We start from the raw sequence: 17,777 nt of genomic DNA, 5'->3' as shown, positions 1-17,777 counted from the left end.
ACATTCTGAAGTATGCTTCAGAAACTGAATCGACCTGAAATGCATTTCAAAAAACAACATATGGCAGAGCAGCAGTGAGCAAATTTACAATGTATTTGTAGGACTCAGAGGGTAATGTTAACACATACTGTACAGGAGGGCTCGGGCACTCTAAAGCCTCTGTGCAAACAGATAGTCTTTAACAAAGCATGAAGCCAAATACAAAGAGCCATTTTCCCGGCAGACACTCTGGCTTGTCAAGCACAGGTGGAACCAATGGCATTAATTTAAGTGTCCCAGTAAGCCAGCACGAACAAAGCCCTGGAAGTGGTGCACCTGAACTGAATGTAGCCGTTATTAATGTGTTTACACCTGTGGTTTCTCTGCTATGACGAGCCAAAATGTCTGCCGTCGTCCACTTATCTTTTAAAGCAAAGTTAGTCAAATAGCGTCCATAATGTGTGTGTGTGTGTGTGTGTATATATATATATATATATATATATTTACAAATGCAAACCAAATACTCAATTTCTTGAAGAGTGATGTGCATTTATATATTTAAATAGTAGCCTATTTCTCTGTATTTAGTCTTGATTTTGTGTATTTAAAACTATGCACATACTGTAAAGCAGTGTTTTAATTACTGTAACCATACTTTCAAACAGTGTACAAAATGTGATGGATTCAATGAATTGATTAATTCAATTCAGTTTATTTAAGAAGGGGACAGTGCAAATTAATGAAACACATGATCATACATGGGTTAAAAATGCCAGAATTAGCCAAAAGGCTAATTTTCATCTGTAGTAGTATAGTAGGATAGTATTTTTTTAATAAGCATATGACTTGTTTTCAATGCAATAGTTTAGGGATAAGGGATAACTCAGGATTTTAGTAAATATAGGACATATTTACGGGTTTGCCAAGGGTAAGATGAGACGATCAATAGCGCTCTCATGTTTGTACAAGACTGGAAGCGTGAGGAAACAGCTAGACTGGCTCTAAGCATGCTGTTTCCTATTTGTTTACTGTCTACACAAACAGACATTTTAAAAACGACTACCTGCTCATTTGGGGAGAGTTACGTGTTGTAATAATTTCCTTGCAAACATCGAGGTGCAGAGACATCTCGGATTCTTGTTTCTCAAGATATTTTTATGCCACATAACAAACACACAAAACATGAAACACAATGTGTTATTTTTAGTTTTATAACCACTAGATTTCTTTTAAAACTAGGACCTAGCAGTTTCCCCACTACTTCTAGCTCCTATGCTAAACATGAGACTGATATAAATCTTCCCAAATAGGTGACTCCTAAATATGTAAAGCTACTCATTTAAGTAAAGCAATTTGTCATATTTGTCACACTATAATCCCATTTTACCTGCATTTGGCCCGCATCAAAAAAAAAAAACCCTTACCTATAGCACTTTGATCATAGCACTGTTGCTCCGAAGGTATGTTTTGTTGAACAGCTACTACTTTACTCAGATGAGGATCTAACACTTGTTCTATTTTTAGCTCTTACTTTATCGGCAATGATATGTTGTGGTTTCTTTGTTTCCTTCTTCTGACAAATGTACTTTATGTAAATCGCTTTGGACAAAAGCGTCTGCTAAATGACCTAAATGTAAATGTAAATGCACCAACTGCCAGGTGGATGATTTTGAAATAGAAAATGTTAATATTATAAACATACTTTTTGGCAGCACTTGTAAATTAACCAATAACCAAAATGAGTGACTGGGAACATTTAAGCTCTGCACACACACTCACCACTAACGAGCACTACTGAGCACTAACAAGCACTAATGAGCACTAACTCGCTGCAGGTGAGAGACTGCACTTCCTGGGTCACAGGCAACCATTGGACGGTGTACTGGGAAAGGGACTGAGTGAAAGGCCAACCATTTCATTGTATTTTTTGTTTTGTTTTTATAAATAAAATAAAATTGCCAGTCAATTCATTATTAATTGGATTTCGGTTGAAGTTTGCATTCTTCTTCCGAGGCCCTCGAAATCCAGCTATTACTTTCTGCAAATTAAAAGCTCTGTGCTCCAGAGGATGAACCTGCTCTGCTTCTGCAATCCACTCCCCCCTCACTGATTGAACTGGACGGGTACTTAAGCATCGGACATGCGGCCGAGGGTACACACATCTTCCACAGCACGTTATCCCAGACTGGATCTGCCTGCCGCAAATCAGCTGGTTGAATTGTGCTCTCCGTTCGCTGATGGAGTCCGGCAGTTTTAATTGAGTTATTTAATGCCTTCACATTGGCAATTTAATTCTGGTGTTGATGTCAAAGGCTGGGAGGGAGGGTGGGGAGGGTGGGGGTCTGATTTTAACTAACACCAGGGAAACTCAGCTGAGCGCTAATTACAAATGATTATCATTCATAGGCTGGTGAATCCCTCGAGGCCGGGGTTATTGAATCTGTGTTTCAAAGGGGAGGCAAATTTTAAATTAACCACACAATTTTATGGAGAAAAAATAAAATATTCTGAGTGAAAAAATAGATATTTTTTTCTGCCCAACATTTGAAAAGGAAGCAAAAGCAAACCAAGTTTAAACTAAAACGGAGTGGCAGTTGCACCAACCCCAACCCTGATAAAGTTATTATTAGTAATGAATTACATATAATTATGCCTTGTGAGTGAAAGTGTTGCGGGTCCCAAGACTGGTACCACAGTAGCAAATACAGATCTGTAAAACACAGATAAATTTCAGCAGCAATAACGACACGTTGCGTTCATTTTGTCATCAAGATCGGATCTGAGGCTAGCCGGAAGTTCCCACCTGAGACCACCCAGGGCGCAACTGCTCCCGTGACAAAGGTTCCACCTGAGTGCTGCTTACATTTACCATGTTTCCTCATTATATGAAAATACAATGTGGCAATCACATACTACTTTTAGGAATAATATTAAATCCTGGGAAATGACATCAATATCAATATCAATATCAATAAAATAAATAACTTTTTCCTCGCTGTCTCCAATAAATAAACATAAAGTGGTTGCACTATTTTTGGGTGTACCACAAAAGCATACTTAAATGAACTCATTCACACAAATAATACAATTGATTAAGTAAGTAAATAGAACAAGGCTCTGTAGTGGGTGTAATCCTACCTCATGCCCTTCACGTAATGAATTGTAACCTCAAAATAAACACCTTTTTTTCAAGGACTCAGTCACCGTCCCCGAGGAAATCTAGACAGACAATAAATCATACACATCAATAAACAATGTATATTAATAAGTTACATCCACTATGAAATGTAAAACTAAAGAAGGATACAGATTCCTGGGTCACTGTATAGCTAATATGTCTGAAGTCTTTTTTCCCAGCTCGTACTGAAAGAAACTTGACAGCTTCACATCTGTTTTTAATGCATTATGGGGCTTTTTTTCCATGTATCATTCATGTACTGGTGGTAAACTGACCTGTATTTGTATTCTGAGTGACAGTCTGATGACCATTATTGATGTACAGATAATGCTTTTAAATGGTATTTTCCATGGTTACGTCACTCATAACATACCCATAATTGATCATGTCACGAACAAGCAGCACTAAGACTTACGGTGCCGTTCATTTGATGCAGAGTGATCCCTCTCTGCTGACGTGTCCTTCTAAGTGTGAAGAGTGAACCGCTGTATTGTATTCCAGACAAAATTATAGAACGACATGTTGAACTCCTGCAACCGAACACGACTGTCACAGTTTGATGCTGCCTTCGGCATAGAAGACAAAATTAGAGACACGATGACTGATTTCTGTTTGACTGGACTATTCAAATAATTAAAATTAATTCAATTTATTCAGTTTTGTAGGAGAAACATTTTGGGAATTATACCTACTTAGTTATTTATAGTTGGCTGAGAATATAAATGACACCACTTCAGTTTGTGTACAGAACAAGTAAACAAAATATGAAATGTTAATAAATGTGCTTCCTTTTGCTGAGCAAAGATAATTACCTACCAGATCAAGGACACGCTAAACTTTTCCTTTATTTAAAAAAAAAAAAAAAAAAAACATTTGGAAAGCAGTTTTCTGCTCTCACTCTGTGAAATTGTGGAATTAGACGTGCGTCTTATATGCAAACCAAAAATGATCTTTAATGTGTTTAAAATGGCTGACTTTGTCTCAAAAGCGTTGACAGAGAGCCGAGATGGAATACATATTTAATGCTGTTTTTTTTTCACCTGAATTCCACTTACTAGCTTATTATAGCTTGATCTTGTCCCTTTTAGTCTCTAGTAAAATATTTTTTTCAGTAGTACAGATACTGAACTGGATCTGGTTTACATTGAATTGCTGTGTCTTATCAACCCATATTTGTATGAATGACACATACAGTAATACAATCAATCATCATTATCATAATAAGGAATTCCTATATAGACCTTTGATATGAATACAGTCCCTTTAGTACTCACCCTTGCTCTCTCTCTCACTCTCAGTCTCGCTCACCCTTCCTCACCTCAGAGACATCTAATTGGCTGCGGTGTCGGGTTTGCTCGCCCTCCTCCATGACGCCTGCCTGGTGGGCATACATTGACTCAGGATTAATGGCAGGCGGAGGTCAGCACATAATCACCCCTGATGAATATGGAGGAGGGCCTTTGGGTTTACATGGGAGCACTGCCAAAAATGATAACGACCCCTCCTCCAGTATCTCCTCGGGGATCCATGCACTCTCATCTCAAGGTTGTAACTAAAGCAGTGGCATTGCCTTAATGGGGGAGGGTGGCATCGGAGCATGCCTCTTAAGTCATGAGCAAATGTGCTATGTATACAAAAAAGAAGCCTTCGGTGTGTTCTGAAAAGTGATCTGTGAAACATCATCTGTCAGCCGAAGCTTAAACAACTTTGTGATACAATAAAGATTTTATGGTAAAGGTTGCATTAAACAAATCAATTCATAAGGCATTCAACTGCATTTAGCTAGCATTTTAGCAAGAGAGTTAAGCAAAGATGATGATTTTGAGAAACACATTTTTATATACATTTTATATTTTTTTAAACATTTATACAAGGCTAAGCCTCTTACATGTCTGTTTTACCCGCAATGGCCACAAGGAGCAGCAAAATGAGCCTATCACGCAACATAAGCGATTCAAATCCACACTCAAAACCCATCTGTTTAAGCCTTTCCCCTATGATTTAAATTGCAATGTCGAATTGAACTGTCCTATCTTAACTGTCCAAATTTGAACTGTCTATTCTAACTTATTGTTTGTTTTGTATTGTCTTGGTCATTTTGATTCACTGTACGGTGTCCTTGAGGGCTCTGAAAGGTGCCTATAAATAAAATATATTATTATTATTGTTGTTGTAAAGTTTAGATTTATGCTTAATTGGAGGCAGTGAAATGTTGCCAGCCACAACAGTAAGGCTCAATCAATCATATTTTGAAATTATTCCATGCTTAGCAAAACAATATACAGTATATGCCAGTCACTTAGTAGTTTGTGAAATAGTCTAAGTGCAATCTATTGGTTTCGTGTACAGGGAAAGTAATGCCGCATGTCACCACTTTTAGCTGAAGTGCCACAAATGTATTGAAGTCATGAGAAATAGTCAATGACTCATCGGCTTTAAAAGGTTTCCAGCGTGCTCCTTCTCGGAGGACAGCAACTGTTGTCAGCTTGGGAGCTCCACTTGATGAAGCGCTAATGCTGAGGAAGATCTGACACGACTCAGAGGAATTCTGCCTATCTACTAACTTAATGGGCTTATTGAAAATGCATCACAACAATGGGGTCAGATCATCAAAGTTCTCCTCTCTCCCCAAAAACATAGTTATACTCTCTCCTTATTGGATTTCAGTTGGTCATAAGGGACAAACCTGAAAGTTTAACAATTCCAAGAGCAAGCTGTAAAAATATAATGTGGAATATACTCCTCTCTCACCGCCATTGTTGAATTCCATTAACTGCCCTGAATCCAAGCAGATGTGCATGCTATCGTCCATGAGGGAGTGATCTACAAACTTTTGGACGCCCTGTCAAGGCGAAGGGAAGAGTGATATTTAAAACATAAGTTTTCCTTTATTGATGACAACACTTTTTCTCTTCAGAGGGAATACGATCTACCCTCTGATGAGCCAGTTTGTAGTCTTTGTTTAAATGCAGACTACCAGTTATTACTCCAATGAACACGAAAAAGAGCAGTTGCTGACGAGGTAACAACTTATGTGTGAGTGTGTTGTAATCAGAGATTCTCTGGCTATGTTTTGGTAGCCGAGGCAGCCATGCCAGATCTTAGAGCCTGTAAGTCATTCCCTGTGAAATTGTTGTTTAGGTAGTTAGCATTGGTACGATAGCTAGCAAGCTAATTATTGGTTAAATAGTCATCGACGTTTGCTAGTGGTGTCCCAGACATTCAATTGAAATCATCAAGCTCCAAAGTTAGCGCCCTAAAGCATCATTTTCTGTTTTGTGTAATGGCTGCTGAATAATGGTTTTAACTTTTAAACGACCCCCTTAGTTAACACATTTCTTGCCCAGTGTACTTCCCTCATCACAACCATTTGCTTTGTTCTGCTCTAGTGTGACGTCTAGCCATTCTGAATGTCGTATAGACTTTGAGAATCAAATTGCTAAAATGAATAACTGAAAAGTCTTTTCTTAGGATTATTATGATGAGAATTATGTCCATCAACATGCCCACGTCATATCAATGAAATAACACACGTCACAATGTTGTTGTTGCGTGGAGATGACAAACTCCTGTGATGAGTCGATAAGTCCTCTTTTTTCGGAGTGAGAAGTGGCTGTTTCAGACCAGCTGGTGAGTTATTGAGACTAATTAAAATGGGCTGTGCAGGGTGTGACAGGCTGAAGGATGGTGTCTCTCAGCCACAGTCATTTCCCCTTATCTCCATGAGACACTCAGCAACTTCACCCTCCTGATTCACAGCCTCCCTTTAGCTGAGACGGGAGATGGCTGCATGATAATGGTCATGGGGGTTAACAAACTACCGCATGAAAGAACCTCAATGATGATCTGATCTGGAGCTATTTTCTACCACTGACATGCTTTCGATGCCTGTTTGGGTTTTGGGATATTATGTTGCTGACAAGATACTATTCATTATTCATTCAGGAGTCTTGGAGGTGATCAGGATATTCAGTCCAGCCACTAAAAATAGACTTGTGTTTTCTGTTTCTGAATGGCTGAGCTCATTAACAGCCACAGAAAAAAAGAGACAGATGAAGAGAACCTGGCAGCAGATATCTACACCTTATAAGTGAAAGCATACAATACGTCACTATATATGATTACGAGGCTATAATCAATGAAAGCAAATCTAACATATGCATGTACTTATTCATTCCATTTATCTGTTATGATATCAGTTGACCACTTTGGTCAAGAATGCCAGTTCAACAATTATTGGATGATTTACATGTTTTACATAACATTCATGATCCCCAGAGGATAAACTCTTATGACTGGTGACATGGAAGTTCATATTTACATCTATTTACATACACGAGAAAAAAAATCTGTTTATGACAAACAAACTATTAAGCCAAGAGAACATGTTTAATTATAATTATCTATAAATCATCTTTTCAGCATTCATAAGCGGCATAAAGCAAGTTGACATGACATGGTAAAGTGTAGCTTTATACTGGGATATTTTTGAGTGATTTTTTAACAGATTTAACTATGACACATCCATCATTGGTGTATAAATAGTTAATAACACATTGCAAGTTGATTTGGAGTATAACTAAAGTAATGTTATGTTATCAAGCATTTATCAACTGTTTATCATATCAGTTGTGAATACGTGATGGAAACAATTACAGTTACAATTGTTGACCATAGTTTTAACAAATACTAAAGGGTGTTTCAGTGTGTTTTAACCGCACAACCATGACCTCCAGCGTGGCACTTTAAATCTTGTACCACTGCCAGGCTTAATCATTGTCCTCCAGGGTGGATCACCTTTAATCCATTTCACACCATTCAACAGCAACAGAGTGCATGAATGGCATCCGTAACAGATAACGCTCTTACAAACAAAGCTCCTGTTTAGAAACGTGAATAACTCCTCACACTATCAGGCGGAGCATAAATTATTCCTCATTTTGTTGCTGAGAAAACTGATTTGCATATTTCCATGCATGTGTTTCTGTAGACTTCACTGTATGATGGGTGTGAGATGCCGTTAACCAGCCTGGTCTCTGATTAATTTTGTTCCCACACAGCAAAACTGCACCGTGAATTACTTTTCATTGTCGTGGATTAGGGTTGAACCAAGTGCTTTTGTAAAGTTTTTGTTTTGTTTCAATTTTGTAATAATTTTTTTGTTAACCACGTGTTTCAAACAGCCTCAAACTGTAACTTCAATCCGCAGAAAAATAGCTGGGAATGTAATTGAGGGTGCAGTTTGTATGGGAACATAATTTAGTGTTAGAGTTAGAGTTCATTTCCCAGACATGGCACAGAGATACTTTCAAACAAACCTGAAATCAAGTTGCTGAGCTGAGTTTGCATTCTCAAACTTTTCAATATGCCTTACCTTGTATTTCAGTCATGTAACAGTGTCGCTGATCTGCCCTCAGGAGGAAGTTAATCTGTGAGAAAAGGGAAGAGAAACTATAGCAAATGAAAGTGGGGAGCCTGAAAGAGAACCACAACTCTGTGATAACTTAACCTGGCTGGTGAATTCCAGCTTGTTTGTTTGAATCATTTTGGCCGAAAATTACCTGAAAAATGAGCTGAATGATGTGATTGTAAAGGTCAAGATTTTTTCAGACCAATCGGGGTGAAGTTAGGTCAAACATTGGATCACATGTGCAAAAGTAGCATCCTGTTTTCTACACAATATAAAAGCTGCATTAACATTTATTTGTGTTTGTCCCAAATCATCGGAATCTCAATGCGGCCGCATTTATACCGACACTTTTTGACCTCCTCAGATCCAAGGTAGGTGCATATTCAAATTTCCCATGTTGATTATTGAATATTATGCTGTAATTCACTTGCACTCCGGTATTGTTTAAAGTTCTTGTGCAGATTATTATTCTTGTAAAATGAAATGATCTCATTTTTAATTTTGTGCATGCTCCAAACACAAACCACCAATGAGATTAGAGATTTTAGCTTGATCCTTGCAAATAAATGAAAGGCTTCTTCGTCTTACCAGCAATGTTTGTACTAAATAAGCATGAGTTTAGTGTAAATGCCAAATTTGACTAAACACGTAAATACTTACTTAAATACTAGTCAAGCACAAATAATTAATCAGAGCATAAGCTACATACTGATTTTCAATGTAAAAAAAAGTCTTAAAGAGTAACTATAGTGTGCATTTGTGACTTTAACAGATTTCTCTTCTCAACAGTGAAAACAGACCAATTTGAGAATGGAGTTAATGGGATTTGATGAAGGCACGTATAGGCCTATAAGTGATAAACTGGCAGTGGAAGGCCTCGTTAGCAAAGGTACAGTATCAACCTGAAAACACATGGATGGACAGCATTTTAGGGACATTAGGTACAACTAATAAAAAGTGTAGACCTTACCTATTGATCAACTGGAATTTAATGAACTAAATGTTTTCATGTAAATGCCACATGTGCTGTTCTCTTTAATAATTTAATAGAAGCTTGAGCTATGCAGGTGATTCTGTTTCACAAAATTGTCGTACTTTAATATAGAGGTTTTTCCGAGGAGAAAGCAGCCCTCTAGATGTGTGACCGTGTTTCTTGGTTTGCTGTGTGCTGTCCTGTTGGCTGGTAACATCGGACAGTTTATCTACTGTAAGTCAATTGTTTGTTGTCAACAAACATACAAAAAAACGTTTTTGCCAAATGCCATCTGGGCTTTAACATTTGAGAAGCCAGGTGATGTTCATCATATGAAATAAAACAGAGAAATCCAATAATATTGTTCATTTCTTCGCATTTTCACAGATGAGATAATCAGCCGTGCCGCGTCAGCAGAACAAACACAGGCCTCCAACCGCATTCAAGGAGACAGACTGCAGAGCAGTTCTGATGCGTCCGCCGCAGAGAGAAAACAGTTAGAGGGCAGACTGAGTAACATGACTAAAGAGAAAGAGCAGTTGCAACGAGGTTTCAATTCTTTGACGACTGAACGAGACGGGTTCAAGGCCAGTTTCAACAACGTGAAAAACGAGAGGGACCAGTTACAAGCAAGTTACAACACCGTAAAACAAGCGAGAGATCAGTTACAGACGAGCTATAATGACATGCAGAGGAGTCTCCGGGAGCTACAGACTAATCACATTAGTCTGACAGCAAGTGAAGGGCAGCTACAGACCAATAACATTAACCTGCAAAGGGAAAAGGATGAGTTGCAGACTTTGTTTATTACGCTGAGAGCAAACAGAGATCAGTTACAGAGCAATTACTCTTCACTGAAGACGAGCAAGGACCAGTTGCAAAGAAACTACAATACATTGAGTTTAAGTAAAAACCACCTTCAGATCAGTTTCAATTCAGTGAGGAAAGACAAAGAACAGTTGCAATCCAGTTATGATTCTCTGCAGATGGAAACGATGCAGTTACACACCAATTACACCATTCTGTCGACGGTTAACGATCAGTTACAAGCAAGTTACAACACCGTAAAACAAGTGAGAGATCAGTTACAGACGAGCTATAATGACATGCAGAGGAGTCTCCGGGAGCTACAGACTAATCACATTAGTCTGACAGCAAGTGAAGGGCAGCTACAGACCAATAACATTAACCTGCAAAGGGAAAAGGATGAGTTGCAGACTTTGTTTATTACGCTGAGAGCAAACAGAGATCAGTTACAGAGCAATTACTCTTCACTGAAGACGAGCAAGGACCAGTTGCAAAGAAACTGCAATGCACTGAGTTTAAGTAGAAAACTTCTGCAGAACAGTTTCAGTTCAGTGAGGAAAGACAAAGAACAGTTGCAATCAAGTTATGATTCTCTGCAGATGGAAACGATGCAGTTACACACCAATTACACCATTCTGTCTACGGTTAACGATCAGTTAGAGAAGCAGATCAACAAAGTACGAGGTGAGAAGTTTCTCAAAGTGCATTTGAGTCATCATTCAATGATAGTATTCTGTGTTATTGTCAGCCTGTTGTGTCATTTCAAATGTGCAGGTAAACCCTGTCAGAGAGGCTGGAGCAAGTTCGAGTTCAGCTGTTACTTTGTTTCATCTGTGAAGAAAAACTGGACGCAAAGCAGAGACTACTGCATCGCTAAGGGAGCGGATCTGGTCGTCATAGAGAGCAGGGAGGAACAGGTGAAAAGGATGGAGGAATAGATGAACTGGGAGAGATCAAAATGTCGTCCTGGTGAATGAATGGAGCAGAGGCAGCTTACCAGAATGCTTGAAAACAGGGAGCAAAAATTGTGTTTGATGTCTCTGTGCTGAAGCAACTATAGACGGGTTTCCCAGCGATGCCACTGTGAGATGCAGCCACATGACAGACACGCAGAGCGACAGCTTCTCAGTGCAGGTCGTGTACCCAAATGCAACCTACTGGTTTCCTGGACTGGGACAAGAATTGATTTACACTTTTGTTCATGTCGCTCAGCATGAAAACAATGGAAAGTCAATTAGACCACGTGTCCCACAGCGTTGTTGAAATAAGTGGTTGTGTTAGGTTAAGTTTAGTTTCCTAAACTATTGCTTTGTTGCATAATGTTGTCCCGACTGACAGAAAAAAACCAGGAACCGGAACGTGGTGAAGGCACAAACTATATCAATTGAAATATTAGTATGAAAGTCGTGCAGAGTGACATGATAAAAATGGAAAATTCACATCCATGAATCACTAGATTTGAATGTCGAGAGAATGTGTTGTACAGGGAGATCAACACAAGGTTGACATAAATTACACAAATTGCAAAGAGTGAGAAATGTAATAATTGTGGTGGGTAGCATAGGAGGGGAAAAAAACTATTAGGGCTCACGCTGTTTCTGTGCGTTTTATAATTAATACAGCATTCATCAGGTGCTGTAAGCAATAACATACCAGTAGAAAACAATGAAACAGTTTGGCTGAAGTAATTTTGTAAAGTAATGTTTGAATCATTCCTGATTTCTGTCAAACAGGCATTTGTCAACAGCATAATGGAAGCAGGCCTAAACGCCTGGACGGGTATGCATGACACTCTTACAGAGGGGACTTGGATGTGGGTGGACGGGACGCCAGTCACCACGACGTAAGCTTTAATGGCACAGTGTTTTTATGCACTATGACAATTTTGGAATATTGGCTATTTTACAAATACGTATACACATTTACATCTTCCATAACATGTTTTCTTTGAAATGAGTGGAAAGAAAACATCCAAAATATCCATTATAGATTTTATTCCTAAACACATGACTAATGTGCACAGTATATTCTGATGCATTCTTTGAGAAGCAAAAGCAGGGTCTGTAAAAATCCTGAGGTCTCTGTTATGTTGTACACCAGGTACTGGCAGGACGGGCAGCCCAACAGCTACGAAGGGAACCAGGACTGTGGAGAAACTATCCAAAAGTCAACAGGAGTGGGAGAATGGAACGATGATGGCTGTTTTGGTGAACAGAGCTTTATCTGTGAGAGATAAGGTCATAATGATTTACACAGTTTATGGTGGTGCAGGGCTTTGGACTGTTCTTTTTTTTTTTTTTTTTACTTGTACTCCTTACATTTTAAAACAAATATCTGTACTTTCTACACCTCACATTTAAAAAAAGTATATAGTTGCTTTAGTTTTAATGTTTTTTTTCCCTCTTATTAATATGATGCAATAAATGTCCTTCATAGTGATACTCTTTACTTTATACTTTAAGTATATTCCAGAGCCTGTACTTTTTCACGAGTCTATACGAAGATTTGTTGACACCTCTGTCAATGTCACATATATGACTAAGCTAACGTAAATTACCAAATTACAATCAAATATTTGTCATATCTCCATACCTCTTGTGGTATGTCACCATCCAGATAGTTTTGGTTTTATTTGCAACTGTTTTGAGATATCTGCCTGCAGACAGCCACATTCTAATATATAATTTCTTCTGTTAAATGGTTTTAGACAAGTAGACTTTGATGCATGTAACACAGTTTGCTGATAATGATTGTTTGATGTAATGGAATATGAATTTCTGGGTTGTATAAAAGCAAATTTGAATATCAATTTTCTCGGGCCTTTAATGTAGCTTTAGATATGTTTGCAAATCTGTATAATTAATGTGACAAATAATGTGGTAAAAACTATTTTCATACAAAGTTTGCACATGGTAATAATTGACTGTATCACTCAGTAATTATTACATTAGAATGTGCAGAATTTAACTTGCATCTCTATATTAAAAAAAAAATGTGTGCGTGAGATTAACCCTGTGTAAAGCCCCGCCCCCGTTGCTATTCCGACAAGCAATCAGAGCAACCACGAGCCCACATTATCATTTCATGAAAATTATTACCTGACTTTTGGAAAAGAAAAAAAAAGAAGCTATTTCAGAGAGATACGGATAGAAAGTTTCACAATATGTGAAATATATAAATATATAATATCACTTGGTCTATCAGTGCTCAGTCATATTCCATTTTATCTTGCGGGGGGGCGGGGGGGGGGGGGGGGGGTATGGTGTAGCGTGTGTGTGTGTTACATGAATGAGGGTGTGGGGAGTGGGGATGTTAAAGGGGTTTGTTGTATTTTATTTTAATGTAAAGCACTTTGGGCTGCATTTTTATATGTATGAAAGGTGCTATATAAATAAGGTGACTTGACTTGACTTGACTTGACTTAATGTGCAGGATGTCAAACTGATTCAGCAGTGAAGCAGGTTACAAAGATAAGCTAAAGGCTACAGACCACAGTGTAAAGTTAACCACCACATCACCTGCCGGTCAGTCTAAGTTATTCACTGTTACAATCATTAAAAGCAAAAGCAGCATGTGTACACATTCAAAATACCTTCAGCAGCTAGCATAGCATAGGAGTACTAACATGAGTTCTTTGCTAATATTAGCTCCACAGGTTTTCACATAGAAACGTAATGTTTTGGAAATATATATCGTACATCTCCTTCCAACCTCTCGAGGTAACGACCATCACTATTACACAACGGTTAACCAGGACTAGCTCCAAATCTACAAAACCAGCCGGAAAATGAAGAAACTCCTAAATGGTTGCATGAGAGTCTATGAAGCACAGCCGAGTTGATCTGGTAATAGCTGGTCAAAGCTAAGCTATGATTGGCCAGTCTGTGTTTGAGAGGCGGGACTTAGCGATCACTTGTTGAAGGTATCAATCTTTCTATTGTTTGTTTCCATTAAATGCAATTGAAATATATGAGGTGTGCAGGAATGTATTTTATTTCAAATGGTTTCCAGCAGCCACTGGAAATAGAAGGAACTTGAACATCAGAGTATCTGGAGTAGCACTAGCAGTTAGCTTCAAGCTTGAAGCTTCAAGATTGAAACATTGAATGGGTTTGTGGTGTTTTGCATGGACACTTTTCAGCCTCCAGTTAAAATTACATCATCTTTCTCCTTTCGTTCACTGATCTCTGCACACAAAGTAAAGAAGATTCACTCACTTCACTTGAAAATGTTTAATACGTCCATTCGGTTTGTTACAGTGTTGCTATGTACTGTAAAGTAAACTCATTTATTTGAATACATGTTGTAACTGTTTTGAAACTCTTTTTTTATGCTCTGTGAGTCTAACCAGACCAACGTGTCTGGTGGAGGCTCCTTGATCTTTTATTTTTAGGCAGTCCTCGGGGGGGGGGGACCTCATCTAACCACCCGACCACAGACGGTTTGGATCGCACTCATCTCTGTGGGGAATGAAAAGGCTTAGTCCAATTAATGGTTGCGATGCCCCCTTCAAGAGCAGCCGCACTCAGTGCAACCGCCAACCACACCCAAAATGAGCCACATGCCAGAGCATGGCGTCTCTGCCCGCTAAGTACATCTGCCCTGCATGCTGCTCACGTGTGAGTGATTTGGAAAACGTGCTGCGTCATCTTGTGCCTGCTGCGTTATGTAACATGTAGGCCGGCGTGGCTGCAGAGAGAGTCGTCAGCACCCGGTGAGCACATCATTGTCTTCTGTTGCTGTGGGGGAGCAACACCTGTATGATATGATGCAATCCAAGGCAACACCTCTGCAGTAACTGCTACCCGTTCTTCTTCAGTGTGCTCAGTTTGTGTCGCAGGCTGTTGAGGGCCTTGTAGGTGGTGAGTAGAAATGTGATCTACTTAGTTTTCCACTCCCTGTGTACTGTGGTGGGCTTTTGACAAAAACTTAGCAATGCATTTTTTAATCAGAAGAAGTCCGTTTCCACTTATGGACATGTACACATGGCTTTTACAATTCTATTATTTCTTGTCACCTGCTGGTGAGGAGCTTCACAGTGTCACAAGGCCTTTACACAGTTGGGTGGGTGTTTCGTTTCATGCGATTCACTTGTACCTCAAGGAGGTACATTTTTTCCAAACGAGGTGGAGTTTTTATTCTGCAATTCAAGGCACCAACCAATCATCTGGCTCCATCTGGCTTCTAGTGCTAATTGATAACAAAGATCCATCCGTCCATTTTCTACCGCTTATCCTGTATTCAGGGTTGCGGGGGGGATACACCCTGGACAGGTCGCCAGTAATTCAAGGTAAACTTTAATTCCTTAAGTAGTACCGTGGTGACCTTTCAATCACAAAGTAGTCACACCGTAAAGCATACCCTGCTGTATGGTCCATTTAACTCTAAATGGTGCATCATTTACTAAATGGACATGATGCTGTATTGGAGAAGGCAGGTTCGGTACACGGTAGATCAGTCAAACAGGAAAACATATCCAAAAACACTGGGCTAACTCGATGCTCAAAATACAAAGGAGACCAAAAACGCTAGAGATGATGTGCGAGGGAACTGCTGGGAAGCTCACACAGGGGTTAAAATGATCTGACACAGAGGGGAAGGAAACACACCTTAAATACACTAGGAGGGGAAGACGGGTTCTGAAAGTGAAAAGTAGAGTGATTTTTTTCATACATTTCTACACAATCAGACTTCATCACTTGTCAGAACCGGAGGTTGCCATGGTGCATACACATTAGTAAAACGGAGGCTCCTTGGTGTGAACCAATACAAGGCAAATGTTGATCACTCCTTTCAACCCTGACATAGGCAGCACGTACAGGTCCAATTCTTCTATTCATACCTTTCACAATAAAATGTAGACATCAGTGCAGATCCTTTCACAAGTCATTAAACCAACAATGGTTTACAAAATTATAATAACTTACGTATTTAGATGAACCTTAAGGTAATATTTGCCTTATATGCATACATTTTATTTTAACTGGCCCGCCCACAAATTACCCAAATATCTTTAAAAATATTTGTTTGACTCGTAACTGCAGTAACCACTTATAGTAGATCTGCCTGCGCATCACTGCTCAACATATACACTGCGTGTTTACCAAAGGGAACTCAAATTCACTCAGAACATTTTGTAAAAAAAGAAACTCAATAAAATAGCTTAGAGTAGCTCAGGCTAAACAACACTTCAGCTCAGACAGACTGCTAGGGGCTGCTTTGGGTCAATAGGATCCCGCTAGTTGATCCTCTCCCTGCCAAAATCTATTCTAAAGTGTTTATTAAAGTGTTGCAATGAATTCGCATCACAGCCTATATTAATATTTTAGATTTTGCATGTTTGTGTCATTCTTTCATCAAACCTCCCATGTGTAAAGGTCTGAACACTTTTAAACAGGACAATGCCAGAGACTCTTTGCTGTTAAATAATTTAGTTAAAGGTTAAAGTCTAAATTTGGATGTTATTCTGGAGCATGGAAGTGCAGTCTTGACCTTTTGTCACACATTGCTGTTCTTGAGTTCTGATATTTCCTTAATCCTGTAGAGTGACAACCATCTTTGCTCATGGACATACTGTATATGTACACTCTTATGGACATAGACATGTTGTGTTTGATGCTACTGTGTATTTAGACTCAGCCATACCATTAGTCTTTCTGCCCCCCTGCATGGGCACTCACATCATAATTCAATATGTTTGCAAATACAATCAAACAAAATCTTACAGAATTCCCTTTTGCAATATATTTTTATTCAGATGTAACACAGAAGAATGACAAACACGGATCATTTCAGCGAAAGCCTTGCAGTGTGCTTGATATAAAAAACGTTGCTCTGTGAGTCACATAACAAAAAAGATGGGGAGTGTTTCTAGGCAACAGAGACCCTTGTTACAAAAGGACTGAGGCCAAGAAGTGAACACATTTGTCTAAACTCAAGTATTTTACCTGTTTATGACATTTGCGTGTTGACCCCCACTTTACTTACTGACAAATCATTTGAATAAGCAGATATTTTCACAAATATCCCCTTATGCAAAACACCAAATCTACTTATTATTTTCATCAAGCTGCAGCATTAGTGAGATCTTCAAAGTGTAAACTGTAAACCATTTCCACCTCAGCTTCAACCCACTGCTTACTTTGTGTATGTAATATAGAGAAATCCAATATTGTAAGAAATCTGTTTTAGATTTACTGTAAAGTTGCCATTTAAGCACTTTTTTCTTCACTTAGTTATTAACTAACAGTGGATATATTTTGGAAGAAAAGGAGAGATGAAAATGGTACAGTAAATTATTAAAACCATATGCAAATGGTGTATGTACGTGCTTTGTAACATACAGTATTTATATTATAGCCTACGTTCATTTTCGTGCATAAATTAATCAAACACTTTTAAAGCTATGCCAAAGGCCAGAGAAAACGAAA

At 38.7% G+C, this 17,777-nt stretch overlaps 1 protein-coding gene across 1 annotated transcript; it reads left to right on the top strand.

Annotated features, from left to right (window-relative positions):
* The first annotated feature begins 8,872 nt into the window (after nucleotides 1–8,872).
* Nucleotides 8,873–13,156, top strand: LOC311013500 (uncharacterized protein). The gene is made up of 7 exons (XM_084009587.1): nucleotides 8,873–8,938; nucleotides 9,357–9,456; nucleotides 9,673–9,774; nucleotides 9,928–11,031; nucleotides 11,122–11,264; nucleotides 12,081–12,190; nucleotides 12,448–13,156. Exons 2-7 carry the CDS (start codon nucleotides 9,378–9,380, stop codon nucleotides 12,581–12,583), a joined length of 1,674 nt encoding a protein of 557 aa, XP_083865713.1. The 5' UTR covers nucleotides 8,873–8,938; nucleotides 9,357–9,377; the 3' UTR covers nucleotides 12,584–13,156.
* Nucleotides 13,157–17,777: the final 4,621 nt, after the last annotated feature.

Source organism: Eutrigla gurnardus (genome assembly GCF_963514095.1).
Source record: "Eutrigla gurnardus genome assembly, chromosome: 5".
Lineage (NCBI taxonomy): Eukaryota > Metazoa > Chordata > Actinopteri > Perciformes > Triglidae > Eutrigla > Eutrigla gurnardus.
The sequence above is the reverse complement of the archived record's forward strand: the minus strand, read 5'-3'. Positions and strand labels throughout refer to the sequence as shown.